The sequence below is a fragment of the Dysidea avara genome, chromosome 7 (assembly GCF_963678975.1).
Source record: "Dysidea avara chromosome 7, odDysAvar1.4, whole genome shotgun sequence".
NCBI lineage: Eukaryota > Metazoa > Porifera > Demospongiae > Dictyoceratida > Dysideidae > Dysidea > Dysidea avara.
In genome coordinates this window covers 9288017-9305933 of record NC_089278.1, presented here as the reverse complement: position 1 = coordinate 9305933, position 17917 = coordinate 9288017, and the positions used below count along the sequence as shown (strand labels likewise).

The 17917-nt window shown below is 39.7% G+C and overlaps 3 protein-coding genes across 3 annotated transcripts; 1 reads left to right on the top strand and 2 right to left on the bottom strand.

Moving 5' to 3' along the window:
- Positions 1–30: 30 nt before the first annotated feature.
- LOC136260290 (WASH complex subunit 4-like) lies at positions 31–10507 on the bottom strand. The gene is made up of 36 exons (XM_066053973.1): positions 10356–10507; positions 10125–10264; positions 9818–9871; positions 9696–9761; positions 9522–9644; positions 9392–9474; positions 9196–9339; positions 8596–8716; positions 8420–8537; positions 8000–8127; positions 7791–7951; positions 7390–7633; positions 7229–7336; positions 7131–7178; positions 4564–4612; positions 4447–4499; positions 4308–4390; positions 3990–4032; positions 3878–3943; positions 3522–3638; positions 3047–3139; positions 2917–2992; positions 2679–2833; positions 2455–2634; positions 2058–2192; positions 1859–1967; positions 1422–1488; positions 1290–1376; positions 1179–1242; positions 1040–1123; positions 890–986; positions 653–747; positions 510–605; positions 354–450; positions 217–306; positions 31–170 (listed from the first exon to the last, which is right to left on the bottom strand). The coding sequence occupies exons 1-36, from the start codon at positions 10414–10416 to the stop codon at positions 100–102; spliced, it is 3606 nt and encodes a 1201-aa protein (XP_065910045.1). The 5' UTR covers positions 10417–10507; the 3' UTR covers positions 31–99.
- LOC136260300 (uncharacterized) lies at positions 10458–13586 on the top strand. The gene is made up of 9 exons (XM_066053983.1): positions 10458–10544; positions 10595–10634; positions 10691–10826; positions 10871–11259; positions 11311–11483; positions 11529–11574; positions 11626–12072; positions 12708–12789; positions 12836–13586. Exons 1-9 carry the CDS (start codon positions 10522–10524, stop codon positions 13396–13398), a joined length of 1899 nt encoding a protein of 632 aa, XP_065910055.1. The 5' UTR covers positions 10458–10521; the 3' UTR covers positions 13399–13586.
- On the bottom strand, positions 13365–17917 carry LOC136260304 (mitochondrial S-adenosylmethionine carrier protein-like). The gene is made up of 10 exons (XM_066053988.1): positions 17867–17917; positions 14736–14892; positions 14578–14687; positions 14418–14522; positions 14321–14368; positions 14229–14273; positions 14028–14097; positions 13911–13975; positions 13686–13759; positions 13365–13630 (listed from the first exon to the last, which is right to left on the bottom strand). Exons 1-10 carry the CDS (start codon positions 17900–17902, stop codon positions 13519–13521), a joined length of 822 nt encoding a protein of 273 aa, XP_065910060.1. The 5' UTR covers positions 17903–17917; the 3' UTR covers positions 13365–13518.

The following is a 17917-nucleotide window of genomic DNA, read 5'->3' as shown; positions in this document are numbered from 1 at the left end:
TCGTAAACGGAAAGAATTAGCGAAAATATTTAATTTAACCAAATAAACTTCCAAATTTAAAAAAACAATTATACCCCTATACCCGTGAGTGTTATCTTTTCAAGCCGGTGGTGGAGGTGGTGGTGGCGGCGGCGGGGGAGGAGGAGGGGGCGGGGCTCCTCCACCTGCACCTATGCAAGTAAGAACACATGATTACTACAAATGGATGGCACAAACCTGTGTCACTAGGTGGTGGTGGTGGTGGGCCACCACTGCTGTCGTCTTTGGCCTCTCCTTCCGCAGGTTTATCTCCACCTTCAGCAGTGGCTAATTTGAGACAATATAATGTACACACGTCATCATCATGACATTACCTTCATCTTTCTTTTGTTTCTCTTCTTCGGCAGCTGTAAGATCAGCTCTGAAGAATATCCGAGCACTGCTCAGGGAGTAGTGCAAGAGGTTAAACTCCTGTTTTAAGATGTTATACAATACTAATAATTATTTTGCCTGTTGTCCCATCAACTGACCTTAGAAAACAATTCCAGTCTTAGTTTGGTTAAGTGTCCTGCCTGCTGTAATTTCTCATCTTCTCTGTCTTTCTGGAGTGATCGCTGTGACTCTTTCTGTGTGTAAAACACAGTTACTTCACACAAACAACAGCAAGTCATACCAATTCTGCCTGGTACTTTTCAAACACTGAATCGAACCAGTGCAGCGAGTCAAAAGCATTATACTGATCTAGTAGTTTCAGTATGTATGCTATGCCTAGTGGATAAACAAAGACATTAACTAAAAACACAAAACAAAATTACAAACAAGAAACACATAAAATAGATCAACGGGTTAACAAGGGAACATACATACACAACACACTACACAAGCATGGCTTAGTTATAGACTTTCCTACCCATAGCAAAGCCATCATCAGTAAAGACAGCTCCCTGTTTGTTCTTCTTTGTCATTCTGTCTTTGGCATTCATGATGTAATCCACATAGTTCATTGTCTACAAATATAAGAGATGTATAGAATTGCCAATTGGTAATCTCCTTATTGTACCAGTGGTGGAATAATCATGTAGAAATTCTGTAGATGACGATTCTTTGGATTTCTGAACACTGGTGCAAATACATCAACTAGAAGCTGTGAAAGACAAAGAATCAGTACGTGTACTAACTACAATGACAGTGTACAAAACCTTGAAATACTCATTTCCCTCTGAAAAATTCTTTGAAAGATTTGCAATTACCGAGTCAAATAAGCTACACAACATATGGATGAAATACATATATTCTACGTGATATCATACTTGGCTGAAACTTTGGTCTCTTCTGAGAAGATGTCCTCACCAACCATTTCTTCAAAAGTGACAATGTCATCAAGGTCTGGGACAAACCTGATGGCAAATTTACTCATACGGTACTGACAAACAAACACACACCTGATAGCATTACTACAACAGTGCAATCCTCCAGATCTGATCATCCTAATGTAACCCATAGCATTGCCTGCATGGGAAAATCATTGAAATAATAAATTAATATTCCATAAAAATATCATCCTTAGTATGACATCACTAAACACACACCCTTATATAGCTACACAGAAGAACTGACAACATTGCAGCATTAGAACTACCACTGAGATCACTTTATCAAAATATCAACTACAGATAATTATTTATGTTGAACTTTTGATGTAATTGGAACTTCAGGACACGAGAGACTATTACTGAGTTCACAGATCTGTCAACAAGTCACACACACATAATACACACACACACAATGTACATACAGGTGTGCATGCATGCACATGCACACACTACACCTGCACATATGCACACGCACGCATGCAAGCACACACACAACTACTACTAACCGATTTGTGTAATGAGAATACGAAACTGGTCTAGATACGTAAGACCATCCGGACTAACCCCCAACTTGCGAATCACTTTGTTGAACTTGTCAGCCCTCTCAACAGGATACTACATGAAGGAAGGAAGACAGTCACGTGTAGATGATGTGACAGCTTGTCATGTATATGGTAGATGTACATGATGTATAGGATTACCCACCTTCTGGTCTAGTTCAAATTTGGCCTCCTTGTAATAACGTATCTCCTTCATCACACGAGCTTTGATGTACTCATCATACATGAACTGAGAGAAAGTGTAGAACTTCTTCCTAAGAAACTGGTAGGTGAAGTTAACCTGGTGAGGTACAACACAATAAATATTGATGTACACACATCTTTTGCACTTTGCTGCAAAGGTTTGTGTACTATGAATAAGAGACACACATGCAATATATAGAAACCTATCTTCAGGGTTATAAACCTACCCCATTATAGTGGCCTAGATCTCTTAAATATACAGTTTAACCTCACTAAAAAGATTGAGGATATACTTTTTTTTTTGGCCAAGAAAGCAGCCTACTCTATATATTAATGAGATGCACTGTTGCGGCACTCACTGTAGTGTTCATGATTCCTGTGCCATGAGTTCGAATAGAGTTGGCAATATGACGGATGTTGATGGAAGAAAGGAACTTGGCCTTTGAGGAACGCTCTAAAAAGATCTGGTTGTTGAGATTATAGCAGTAGTTGGCAACAAAGATGTGAATGTTCCTCATGATTTGCAGCACGTCCAACCCCTGGGAACAGAATGTACCATATACACACGCTACCACAAGCAAACCTGCTCTAGAGTTTGACTAGGTAACTGTGGCTCAATCATCACTAAGCCATACTTCTGTTCAGCAAGGTTTCTCATATCTCCATAGGTTTTCCAGTCATGTAGTGACACAGTGGTAAGGTTGTAAAACATTGTGTCCAGGTAGTGTGTGACGTAAGCTATAGTAAGAGCAACACCAAAGGTCACATAAAGTCTGCCTACAATAACACCCTCTCCCCACCCGCTTAACTGAACACAGTACCTCTAATGTTGACACTCTTATCAAAGAATCTGACTGGCTTCACCTCAAGAAAGTGGTTCAAGTTCTTCAAACCGAGCTGTTGAGGTCAACAAGAGATCAAGATTGATCAAGCAAGTCACATCATTCTCACCTTGAATGGGTTCCGGTCATCAAGTTGCAAGTGAAGGTGGGAGTGCAGTCGTAAGTCTGTCTCAACCTCCCTACACACTTTATCAAGGATTTCCTATAAGATGCAAAATGAATGGAAATTTAACCCAGTATCGGTATGGATTGAAGCAATACATGACCTCACTGTTTAACAAACTCTCTTTACTAACATGAACACGAGTGGTTGTCAACAGTACATCTTAAGATATTTCAAAGGAAAACAAGCAGGAAAAGGTTTTGAAAACACGTATCAACAACAAGTAAGTGTGTTTGAAAAACTATGTCATTGCAGTATTGTTAAAACTAACACCGCAAATAACAAACTTCACATTTCTTACAGCCATAGATAGTTAACATAATCAGATTTATAAACTGTAGATAATCAGCACAACACACAAAAGCTAATAAAATGCATGACAATGCATGACACCATTTTCCAATTAACAAATAAATCCTACCTGAGCCAGGTAACTATCGATTTCTTTTTCAAACACTGCCAACAGAACGTCAGGAGATTCCAAGTGTTTACTGCATTTCATCATCGGAACACAGTCACTCAGACAAGTGAAAATGTACTGTAGGTGGAGTCACAGTAGATAGCACAGTGGTGGCACCAACAGACACCAGAACAATTTGCTGTACTTATAGAGGACTCTTCTTTCAAGATAAAACATAGGGCACAGACTGCTATAATGCTCAGTGTGTCCAAAGTGCATCTCTTAAGTATGGTAAGTAGTTGAGGTTTCAAGACGATGGGCCTAGCCTTCTTACAAGTCTCTAGTGGGGATGGTACATGCATGGCAGCTCAACGTACATGTAAACGATGAGCATCAGGAGGGTTGACATAGAGATCAGCAAAGTAGAGGGGAACTATCACTTCCTGCAGGATCACATGATATAAGGTGCAATGCAGTGACACTACCTACCTTATGCCAGTAGAGGAAACTACAGTCACAGACCTCTTGGAGCCTGTAATCAAGGTCAGCAAGCAGTGATAATCAATAAACAACAAAATCAACATCAACAAAAAGTACTGACAAAGCATCAAAGTCAACAGTCATGAAAATAATGGTGGTCAACAATCCTGACATAAAGAATCAAAAATCAAGATCGACATGACAATCATTAGTTATAAAGATTTACACTAGTCAACCAAATAGTATAAAAGTCAAGATGACTAATATACAGCAAAATCAACAGTAATGAAGATCAACAATCAACAATCACCAATACCAATCCTTTACCTTAGCTGTAGTTCTGAGATGGCTTCTATTTTCTTCAAAATTCCATGGATATTGTTCATATCTTCAGCATTCATAACCTTTGGCTACACAACACCATGTCGTATTTAACATGCAATACAACAAATCTTTGCTACACTACCTGATTAACAAAGTGGAAAGCTAGCCGAACTACCAGACATCGTTCTTTGGTGGCTAAAACAAGCAGAAAATAGCCAACATGAATATCAAATAGTTGAGTGTTGAGACTGAATCTCACCTGGACCATTTAGCAAAGTCTTCATCAACTGAAGAGCAGCCACAATGTCCTAATGTGTATAGTAACAACAAGAGTTAATAATAGTAGGGAGGGCCCTCCCTACTATTATTAACTCTTGGTAACAAGTTAATATCAACAAGACTGATAACAACATTGTAGAAATTCATGCCAATACCAACATTGTAACAAATGGAAAAGGCAACATGGGAATGCCATCACTTGGTGGTCTTTCCAACAGAAAAAAAAGTTATGGTTTGCGAGACTCACTCCATTGGTATTTTCTTTAATCTACAGAAAAAAGGCAAGTTTGTAGCTTTAGAATAAGTTCTAAAAAGTACTCCGGCACAAGCATCTCTACTTATGCCCTCTTCCATTCAATAAGTACACCTTTTCCATTTGCTGTGAAGCAGTGCTGCAGCTCAATAAGTGCAGAAGTTCAGAATGGCAGGATATTGATGCTTTGCAGCAAAATAGGCAGAGATTCTAGTGTCTGGACCTCACTCCAAGTGGGGACAACTGGAGGTAGCATCTTCCTGGAATTTTTTAACCCCTAGTGGGACATTTCTGACACTGAATGGGGATGTCTACTTCTTCATTGTGGTTCCTGTGTTTTCTCTTCCCTTCTCTGCCATGCCCTTCCCATCGGTTAATCCACAGCCTCATTTAGCACATAGGCTGCCAAAAGTAGAGGGACAGCACCTTCAGTAATAACACGACCTATGACAGAGGGTAGTAATATGGAGAACGCTGGAGGTGATGGCTGACTTAAGTGTCAATTCAGTACTAAGGAAGCCAAGGAGTTTGACCTGAACTTTGACGATGACAAGTTATGGGAGGATTGGGAGCCCACTACTTCCATGGTTAAATTCCTTGAGAAATGTGAGAAATGTATTTAATAAATGTCTGGAGATAAAGGAACATTTAACCATCCTTGAGGACCTTGGTGTGTTTTGATACAGTTCCCCAAGCAAGATCCAGAGGTGAGGAGAGAAGGCAAACCTAGTGAGTAGGTACTAGATAGCAACTAGCAATACTACAATGTAGACACCAAATGGAGGGATAGCTTAGGGATGGGTTTGAAATCTTTGGCAACAGAGATCTATGGCAACAGAATGGCCAACCTCTTTGGCTCAGGCTTTCTAGAAATGTCAAAGAAAATGGATGGTAGTGTGTGATGGATCCAACCCACACACAGAGAACATTAGAGCACGATCCAAATGATCTTTGGGGTTTTCTTTACCCTAAGACACCCCAGCTCAGTAAGGCAGCAAGGGGAAACAATGCTGTTCCAAGCCATATAGCTCCTACTCCTACCAGCACATGAAACAAAGACCTTATGGCAGCCAATATATGGAAATAGAGACTATGATCTCTCCTCTTAGGTACCCCAACTGCTCAGTTTCACTCTACCAGCTGGGAAAGGACAACTGAGGCCAGCCCCTGGATTGTACAGGTGGTACAAGGCTAACACATCAAGTGGATAAGGGCTAGATCTCCTCAATGGTCACCTTAGTGCAGTCAAAGGAGGGGTCCCTGCTAGTGGAGAGAGGATTCCAGAGCCTTACAAAAGTAAATGTGGCAGTGTAATCCCCTTGCCAGCATAAGCAGGCTGCTTCTGGTGGTAAAGAAGAATGGATCTTTCCAAATGGTGGTGAACCTACAATCACTGAGCTGCTTTGCTCAAATATTCCATTTCAAAATCAAGGACTTTTTGCAGGTCTGGATGTGTACCCTGGAATTAAAAGATGTGTACCTATCAGTGGGAGTAGTCCAGAAGCACAGGCGACTTGCACTGGTTCTGGTACCGTTTGTGAGATTCTTTCTGGGATTTCTGGGTGGTACACGGCTTCCTGTTGTTGTGTTTCACAGGAGCACCTTTGGATAAAAAACTACTGGTCAATATTATGGTAGCTTCTCTGTCTATAAGGGCCATCATCAGGTATCATGCCTTCTCTGACTCAAGCTTCTTGGAAGCATTCTCCAAGAAACCCAAACCAAACAGCTTAGTACCCAATCAGCAAAGCCTTCACACAGTTGCAATACTTTTGAGTTTGGAGTTAAGTCTGCCACATGTAATATAGTATGTCTCCAAGGAGATGTTATGTGACATACTTCACCAAGTGGGTCTTTATTGCACAACTAAAATGTAATTACTAATAAGCAGTGTAGCCATTTCTCTTAATTTTCAGCTATGCTTTGCTGGTAACACAACCTACAAACAGCAAACAAAATGTAAAGCTAGCCTAGAATCAATCTACTTGTGTTTGAGAAAACTATGCCAGACTGATAGGCAACAGACAAAGTCTTTAGGGCATTGACTGTGAATAGACACCTTGTGTGCAAGTGAAAGAGATGGGACACTAGGGGAGGACAATGAGTGCATTGCACCTAAGGCACCTGTTGGGCTGACGTAACATTTAATAGCAAAAAATCATTATTAATTATGCTTGTCTGAAGGTATCAGACAATCCTACCAAAAATCTACAAATTTTACATCTCATTTGATAATTTTGATCACAATTTTAGTTCATCCATTGCATACACAAACATGCAAAACATCAGCTTACCAAAGATCTGTCCGAATATCGAGTCTGCTGCATTTGAGTGATACGAGCCTGCCAGACAACATTGAAACACATAACAGTATAGAGCAATACACACTCACTAGTCCTATCTCTACTCTACTGATGATATCTGCCTGGTAGGTCTGTATAACATAGTAAGTGTAGTCGGTGAACGTAAGTGAGCAACGGTGAAAAGTAAACTGGACAGACTACAGAAAAAATAAGCTGTATTTATAAATAATGTATACAATTGTGTTGATACCTTTAGTAATTCTAGCACTTTACACAAGTGAAGGACACCAGACTTTGTCAATGGCTTTCTCATGTGTGCATGATAGTTTAGTATTGTTTTGACGTGATGTGCTATCTTGTAGGCAGACAGGAGCCCATTTATGAATAGGCTGGCTCGACTGCGTACTGATGAGGTGGACTCCTTGTCCTGTTTCAAAGCTGACTCCATTCGAATCATCCATGAGGATACTTCGATGTAGTACTGCTGACAAGTCCTGTGGTTTCATAGCATTGTGGGAGTGCAGGCATATGTGTATGCGTGTATGGACAATGTACATGAGTGCATGTGTAGTGCGTGTCGTGTGTTGTATATGTATGCCAGGATACATGCACCTGATGTAAAAGTGTACATGCACAAGTATGCACACATACTTGACTATATTCTGAGTAAGAGAATTGAAATAGTTAATTCTGACGGTGTCCACCAGCTGAGCTGTCTTCTTGTCCAATATTTGAGCGAAGTATGGTATTGAGTACCACATAAACTGATTGGGAAACCAAATCAGGTTCCCAACTAGGTATACTGCTGGAAGCTATCACAACAGGAACATAGATCAAGAATATTTGATGTCAGCACTTACTTTCTTGTGCACATCCCACACTATTTTGGCAAATTTCTTGTCCACAATGTTGAAGATATTGAAGTGCAGGGCCATTAGACCACACAAACCAACCAGTTGATGTCTGTGCTTCATTTCATTGGATTCACCTAACAAAATCCAAAGAGAAAAAATATACTACAAAATGTAATATCACCTGTGTATAGTTTATTATTGAGAACTATTATAGACGCAACACCACACACAAACACGCACACTACACAGTCACATACACACACAGAGAGTCACATATGTGCTACATGCACACAAACACATACAGAGTCACATATGCACTACACACACACACACAGAGTCACAGACACACCACACACACACACACACACACACACACACACACACACACACACACACACACACACACACACACACACTACAACGCACATAGTCTACTCTCAAGCTCAAAATAAATGTTTCTCATGCTAGCAAAAAACATTTCACTAAGCAGCTGATTCTTGGATACATCCACTTGATTGACATCAAATATCTGAGCCATGCAATTCTGTCGAGTGAGCAAAAAAAATACAATAAACCAGAAGTAAACAAATATGTCAGCTAACCCTTAGAATTTTTCCTTCCATCAGCTTTCCTTCTAGTGTAAGTAAAATCTTCTCCAGAGAACGTAACCTTCCATCATCTAGATCGTACTCTTTAGGAGCACCACGGATGGACTTCACTACCCTGAAAGAAATAGTATGCACATAAGCCAGATCTGTCACATATTGTTGTCTGAACTTTGTGAGCATTGAAGTAACTACAAGACTACTTAACCACACTTCTGGAAAAAAGACTCATGAGTTGCATAAAGCTTATTTTATAGTAGCAGGGATTTTTCTAGGGGGGGTGGGCAAGGGGGGCATTTTGCCCCCCCCCCCCCCCCCCTGAACTCTGCCTCAACCAGCCCAATGATGAAACAATGATAAATTGATTTGAAATCATAAAATTTAGTCGATGGCTAGCTAGCTACAATAAAACAAATTTAGCCTAATTTAAGTTCTGCCCCCCCCCCCCTCAATTTCTGAAAAACTCGGATTGCCTCCCCCTGAATTTATTTCCTAGAAAAATTCCTGGTTACAGTGTAACAGTAGTGGCAATACACCAGCCACGATTGACAAGCAAAAAAATTTGTTGAGGTCTTCACTTTTACAAACAACACATACCTCTTGTATTGCTCCCAATGTTCTTTGAATAACTCTGCAGCATTGAAGACTTCGTCCAGTGTGATTAAAACAGCTAGAGCTTCTCCCACAGATTCAAATACAACTTGCAGGACAATTCCCTGGCACTGCATGATATTCCTAGCACTGTATAGCCACAAGCCACATATATAACCCACTAAAACGTGTATGGAACTACCTCTCGCCAGAATAAAATGCTGCCAATTGCTGCAATAAGTGTCTCACTAATTCGTATATTCTGTTTACAAAATTGGCCAAATCCTGAAAGTAGAAGGGCTAGGTATAGAAAATTTTAGGGTGATACATACCTGTAGAAGAGGTACCATTCTTCCCATCATTAGCTGAGCCTCTCCATCTTGGAGATTACCATCCTCCATATTTTTACCACCTTCTCCATACATTAACAAGGGATAATAAAACCTATGAACTGCCTATAAAACACATATCCATCAATTATAATGAACCACAGTAGTTGGCCATACCTTATGTTTCAGTTCTGAAACTTCAGCACACAAGGCAGAAAAGACTAATATTACTTTGTTGAATATCTGGACGTAAAATAAAATATGTGTAACCTTTGTCTGTGTATACCAGTCTCACATACCTTGTGATCAGTATGTACTAAAGTGAGTAAGGTAGCTTGTTCGGTTGGAGCCATCTGACAAACAAGATGCATATGTAATGGTGTGTGTGTATGTGTGTGTTTAAAGGTATCTCCAATGATTGTACAACTGTGACCAAAGGCAAACTATACTTCAGTTTTGTTTGTTTACACTTCATAGTTTATTTATTGCACTTTTCAAATGTACTGTGGGAGTACCTATTCGCTTACACTGTACAGTTTGCCATTGCTACACATTACAGTACATTACAGCTAATATGTGGTGACTGTCAATCGTGTGAGGGCCTACTTGTAATGACACTGGGTCAAGAGTGAAGTCCCACGCTTCTTCAAAATACTCGTCCAGTGCATCCTCAATAGACCTCAACTGTGTTGAATACTCTGCTATAAATTTCGTGTAGTTTTCTAATTCTTTTTTGCCAGCAAGCTCTGCAAGTACAGCATTTCTAATTAATGCACAGTATACACTCACAAAGACACGCCATATCACTCGCTGTAGTCGGCGACATAGCCACCTTACCTAACGTTCCTGTGTCAAACCCGTCGAAAGTCCACCCAAGGTCCTGCGACTGGCTCGCCATGCCTGACCCTTCTGACGTAATTAGCACATGATTTAATTAACAAGAGCGCGGGTTTTACCCCGTCAAGGTCGGTTGCAGGGTAGTTTGCAAGCTCAGTTATCAGCAATGAACTGGGTCGGGGGAGCGAGGTGGGTTATTCTAACGTTACCAAAGTTGTATGCCAATGTAAACTTTACAGAAGCCGCATTAAACAGTCGCACGAAAAGAAAATCCAAAAGGTGCTTGGCAAAAGGCACTTTGTGTACTTTAAAACTGTTCTCGTTATCTTGCCTAGGAGTTCTTTGAACGACAGAAATTAGCTAAAAAGGTGAACATTCAAAAACAGTGGTCACCCAAAGGACAAAAGAAACCAGTAAGCTTGGATCTCTTATCACTACAAACTATCAACTTGACTCATGGAGGAGCCACAAGTAAGTCACTTAAAAGGAAATGTCAATTTTCATATCTGCCATAGCACAAAGAAGACAGCCAGTTAAAGTTATGTTGGGAGATAGGACGAACCTGTTGTCAAGGAGACAAGAAGACCTAGAGCTACCTATGTCACCAATACGACACCCATCCAACTTAACATTTACTGACATCAAGACTGATAAGGACTTACACAAGAATATTTACCCTTCTAACAAATCCAGTCACTCAGAGTCACTGCTTCAAGTGGTGACCTATCCTAGTCATCCGGAAACGTCACATGCATTTAGGAGAATCAGTCAAGTTGAACATTACAGTGAGACCCTACCAGTTCCTAATAGGAATGTGTTTGATGAATCACTGATGTCAGAATCAGTGCTGTCATACCATGACAAGTGTTGGGAACCTCCACAATATCAAAAGAAACTGCCACAGGTAAATTTACTCTGGGATACTGTGCTCCTTTAGCTGTTGCTACGTGTGTAGGAATTTAATGCAGAGCATGGAAACTTTCAGCTCAAGAACAGAAATGAAGATCTATTAGCATTTCAAAGAACAGAAAGAGCGAAACACATGTCTATATCGAGGCCTTCACTGAAACACCTTCCATACCAAAAAGAAAGACATGTAGATAAACCATCTACCTCATATGACATGTAGTAAGTGAACTAGTGTGTTCAGTATTATAGTACTTGTACTTCCAGCAATGAAGAAAATCCAACTACCATCAGTGCATTCAAGATACCACCAGTAAGTCACAGTATTGACATGTTATTTTTTATTACCTGCCGGTTTCCACAGAAAGCTCCACGTAAGTTAGAAGGTGGTACACACAAGGAAACATCACAGGGAGCCAGCAACAATGGACTAAGTGATAAAGAGAGGAAGACCTTGCTTGGATTAGACTTGGAAAGAGAGCTTGATTGTACTGAAGACAGACAGTGTGTACCAGTATTCAAGAAGGCCAAGACCAGTTCATTTGAAGAAATGATCAATAACTATGAAAAACCAGCTAAGAACAAAACTAATCTGAACACTGTTAGCAAAGGAGCTTCCAAAAGTAGACATGAAGAGTGGAGGAAGTTTACACACGAGAAAGAGTCACCTCATGTAACTAATCTGCATCAAGTACCAGACACATCAAAGGCATCAGAAGCTCCAGTTGACAAGACAAGCTTGTTCTTCAGAAAGCAGGCACCAAAGAAGCAGGCATTTCCTAAAAGAAGACCATTAACTGTTTTGCAAGAGGTATCAGTATTACATAATTGTTACTGTATAGTTACACTTAGCCAGGGATGGCAGAGAAGGGGGGGCTAAAGATTATGGAGGGGCTTAGCCCCCCTATAGCAGTCATTGAGCAATTGTATTACACCAAATAGCTAACTATTATATGCAAATACTTAGCTACCTGCAATTACAGTGAGTCAACTGGATTCTCTATGAATCAAGATCGATATACCCTAATAGAGCAGTCACCGTAATGCAACAGTCAACAAATAGGTGACTGCTAAAATCACTCTCAGATTCAACATTGAGAGTCTAAATTTCCTGGCATGCTCCCAGACCCCTTTATAGGTCCACTGAATACTAATATAGATGCCTCAAGATTCTGATTGAGATACTCTAATAGAGCAGTCATCCTAATACAACAGTCAAACTACCATAATATTAATAGCATTCTGATAAACTGCTAAAATCTCTCCCGGATTCAATCTCACAGGGCCTATTTTTCAAAATTTCCTGGGGAGCATGCCCCCAAATTGGCATGCTAGACATGTCATCCCCCGGATAAGCCTGCTACACCTCAACCCCCCCCCCCCCCGTCCCTAAATAAAGGTGTCTCCTTCACCCCTGAACTTAGCTGTTTGATATCTCTATTGCAGTTGCTTTGTTTGGATGAAGACTTGAATAATAGTGACCTGTTTCTAACACAAGATTTCACCTTTGAGGAAAGGCTGGATATTGGTAAGACTGTGTCAGTTTAAACATTGACCATATTAATGTAATGTAGATTTTGAGGAGCCTCTTCGTCATGGGCTAGAGTATAATACCCAACATGTTACCACTATCACTGACAACTTGCCTGTCAATCATTACATCCCACCAGTGAAAAAACCAGAAATAATAAATGAGCCACGACCCAAAGAACGGCTTGTGCAGCTACTGAAGTCTGAAGAACAGCCTGAAGAACAGCTACATGAATCTAAAGAACCAGCATGCTCAAGTAGGCCCAAAGAACAGTCCAGAGAGTTACAATCTAATGCACCCAGTACCTCAGTTGGGATCCAATGCAACAGAATAGATGTAATTGACAAGGGAACACAGACTATTGGTAAAACAAGTTCAGTTCTAGATGCTGGAACACAAACTGAAGTGATGATTAGCAAGTCAGCCATGACAGACACTAATGATTTATTGCCACTACCCAGTGATCAACCATCAAACTCACTCAAGCAGTTTAGTAGCACTACAAGCACAGACGATCACTTAGCACTGGCCCAAAGCACCATTGTATGGCAATCCCTTATGATAAAGCTATGGAAAATTAATGCCAAGTATGATAATAAATCATAATAGTATGTAGTACCACTGTTTTAGAGTGTATGTTCTATTAGAATTTAATTATTACAGCATACACAACTGTCATTATACTCACAAACACAAAATAAATTAGCAAAAAAAAAAATTCTACAACTAATTTACAAGATAAGGTGAGAGAAGCTTTTTGCTCTTATCATATGCTCCAAAGAACACAAATCCACCCATTGATATTGCAGTTACTCTGGGTACTATACCCGCAAATAAACTGTAGACAAGAAGATGAACAGCATACCAGCAAAATTATATGTATGATTTGTTACCCTCTGAAGCCTTCTTGTCTAAAAATCTGTACAAGTAGCTGCCACATATTGAACTTCAGCTCAGCACTATTTTTCTATATTGGAAAGAAAAGCCAATGGTTGCAAAGTATTTCAGCAGTGAGACTATAGAATTAAGAATGTAATTACACATGTACGTGTGCCACACACACCCTACATACACCACGCACGCACGCACGCACAAACACACTACAAATACACACACACCATTGCAAGCATTACTCTAGTCTTTGCCACATCAAATGGTGTAGTTGCTGCTGCAGCAATGCCACCTGTATATTAAACCAGCACTAACAATACTAATCTGTAGTAGATGTGATGTACCTGCTGCAGCACCACAAATTGCCCCTTGCCATGGATCCACTGCACTTCCTTGATGGTAACTCCATAATTGCTAAATATATATGCACATAAACTTTTTAAACATTCTTCTCGTGCTCCATATATAATAACAAAAAGTTTTCTGAAGCATTACATACTAAGGCTTCACCAAATGTATATAAATATTACAGTACACTTTCGTACCTTGAATCCTTCCCATAGTGGAAATTGTAATAAAGAAAATGGAATCTACAACAATTATATAGTAGAGCCAGTTGATACACAATATAACTAACCTCACGACTGATGTGGTTGAAGTATCCCTGATACAATCCTCTGAAACCCTAAGTGATGGTGGTGAAATATTCTAAAAAGACTCATTTCAAATCATACTTGTGTTTGCAATATTTGCCTGAGAATTTTATATGGTGTCAAGTGGAGGTTTGCCTGTGCCCTCTGCTTCACCATCTCAAATGGCACTCTCACCAAGGCCGTTGTCTGTAAAATGAATAGATAATATCATTGTAATAACTCACTACATATAAAAACTCACCACTTCTCCAACAGAAGCTGCCACCATGAAGACAACTGGGGTCATGTAGCCTGGAGTGCGGTTTATCAAAAATTTCTTAGTTACTTCATAGGTGCAGAAGAACGTAGCAGCTAAATGTGAAAAATATACAACAGGTCACATCGTAGTTGTTACGTCACCAGAAGGTGCAGAACCAGCTGCTGCTGGAAGTATCCCAGAGTAAACGCCACGAAATCCACCAGATTTCCAGAAACCAGCACTGCTCTGCAGACGAGTCTTCAGTGTATCAATTGGATGCAATGTTAGGTCTACTGTAGTTCCTGCTGCTGCCCCTGACTGTACAGAATATAAAAACTGTATTTGAATTGATGAACTAATTATGTTATATTATAATTTTTTTGCTACTGCGTAGTTGTGTTATAGTTGCCCACACAAAAGTTTCCATTACCACAGATTAAACCATACTGTGACTTGAAATTTTGGATAACAGTACACAGATGCTTAATCATTAATACTATATACAATGCAGAAAATGTGAGGGTCACTCTGAGTAGGCATTCCAGCATTTTGACTTTTTATATGCTCAACGGATAGAGTTTTGATTGCCAATCTCAGAAACATATGGGTGAATTGGCTACTTTGGCATGCAGTGTTTAAAAACTGAAAAATCTCTGGGACTCCCCATACATTTTAAAGGAAAAATTGCACAAGCCATCTGAAATTGCAGTTGTTTCTAGCTGCAAGTTCGCACATGTAATGTAATAAGAGTAACTTTGGATCTCAGCGATCTTTGTATGCTCTGTCGTGAGTAAATGTAATGCTGCACACTTGTCAATACGATGGTGTATGCCCATAGGCAAGTGGCCATCTCAATTAAGTAAAACTTAGCAACTTGTAAAGGTAAACAATGATGCAACAATACCTAAGGTGGAGTTGTGGTTTCAATTATGCAGACTTTGAAGTGGTTGACACTTCTGAGTTGGTGACACAACCATCAGAAACTGATTGTTGTGGAAAACAAAGTAACTGTGCTTAAATTAAAGTAAGCATTAGTGAACGCCTTCCGTCTGACAGTACATTTTTTAAAGTTTCAAAGCAGTGGCGGATACAGGGGGGTTGCAATGGTTTCAGCTGAAACCCCCTCTGAAAATAATGCACGCCCCAAAATTTATTGACGACTCGTCGTGCGGCTGATAAAATCACCACGAGTTATACATAGTGTGTTATAGTAGGACTTTCTACTGGTGAAACTTCATACTTTTGCCTTTAAAATCACAATTATGGCGTTCAACAGCAGGTTGTGACTTTTTTTGGTCTTCAACTTACAGCTAGGCTGAAGTTGAGTGGAATCTGAAATCTGAAACCCCCCCTCTGAAAATTTCTAGATCTGCCACTGCAAAGTATTCTACATACACTACAAGGACTGCAAAATGACACAGAACTCACTTTGATGTAATGTACGTGATAAAATTTCCACTACGATTAGCATATGGACAAACTACCTTCATAGAAGCTTGGATGACAGAACAATTACAGGTTAAATGTGCGTTGGTACTTTGTGCCAGGGTTCTATTGAGGAATTTACGGAGAATTTTTAAAAATTTTTTGTTTAATTTTAAATCTTGGGTACTGGAATGCCTACTCTTAGTCCTGAGGTATTCATGTGTACATACATACATGAATTTTATAGCTACAACTGGCTGCTTTGAATCTTCACAAAATAAACAATAGCACAAATAATAGATAGCACACATTAACACATTGAACTTGCTATATAGCTGGATCATTAATGCAATAATCAGTAGGGGTGGGCGATACAAGTAATAAAATGATCAGTACCAATACCAGAATGTCCGATACTTTGGTATCGAGTACTTTTTATGAAGAATCGGAAATTTCGATACTTGGTGATCACGTGATACCGTATAGCGGGAAATTTCCAGAGGGTATAATTTTCAGATAAATGATCATTGTGAACTATTTTGGAAATAAATTTTCGGATAAACACCACAATCAGCACTTGACGGAAATATACAGAATTGTGCTCTGGCAAGGCAGGTGAAGACTTCTGTGCGTCATCAGATCATGGATTACGAGTTGGACTTCACGTAATGCCTAATAGTGACACTAATCCCATAAACAGCTGCTTTCTTTGCTATTTCCGCCTTCTCTTCTCCTGTGTAGCTACACCCGATATTCACCACATGGTTTCCCATTTTCCTGCTTCTACTGGCATATCTCCATCATTCTGGTGACGCCTGAATTGGCAACAACAAGTGCAGAACTAGGGGTTGTCAACAGGTAAATAAGAAATACTGGTATCGCCACTCTGTTTACACACCTTGAAGTACTTGAGGAGCGCTATGTCAACTCACGATTTTTACCTAAAATTAATGTAGACTATGTATGAATATTAAAACAATTTCAAAAAATTTATTTTTGGAAATTATTTAGTTTTCCAAAATATCCGAAAATTACACCCTCCGGAAATTTCCCGCTATACGGTATTTTGCTTATATTGTGCATGTGTTATGGATGCAAACACTAAAAATGGAATGTTTCAAACTGTACTATAATACAAGCTTTATTGAACCCACCAGTCATCACTGAGAAATTTTCAGCACTGTGAGGTTCACTAATTGGCTACTAAGCACAAAAATCACAAGTACTCAGTATCGGTATCAATATTCATCAATACCATGACAAAAGTACTTAGAATCGTATCAAAGCAAAACTTTCTGGTATCGCCCACCCCTAATAATCAGTAACTTGGCAGCAAAACAAGAGAACAAGACAGCTCACAGCTAGGTGACCAATGATTGTCCTCAGCCAGTTAGGTGCAGTAAGAAACACATCAAAAGGGCAGAATGTACAGTAGCACAGAGTAGAATGAGATACCAGAATGCACATCACATTATAGCACCACAGGTAGTTCAGGGAGAGACTTTCAAGCTCTGCATTTTACAGCAAATCCGTTAAAACAATGAGAAGCCATATATAATAATATTGTACTTTTCATACATGCACTTGTAAATTGGACACTCGACTTGGCTGATTCACTGAACTACATACGCACAAAACACAAATGGTGTGCACTGCAGTTTCGGTACGTGCGCTGATATAGACAAGGATATAGGTGATAGCTATTTACCGTCACATCGAGGTATCGCTAAAGGTCGAATTGAAAATTTAACCTCGGCATAATGCACACGTGCATGCATACAGCAGCAATGATCATAGCTTCTTGTAGCTACTCTGCAATCTGGCCAGTTGTATTTATACAATTATAACACAATAAATAAATACATACCAGCAGAGGTAAGATGAAATCAGATTTGACGCTCATGTTCTTCACATTCGA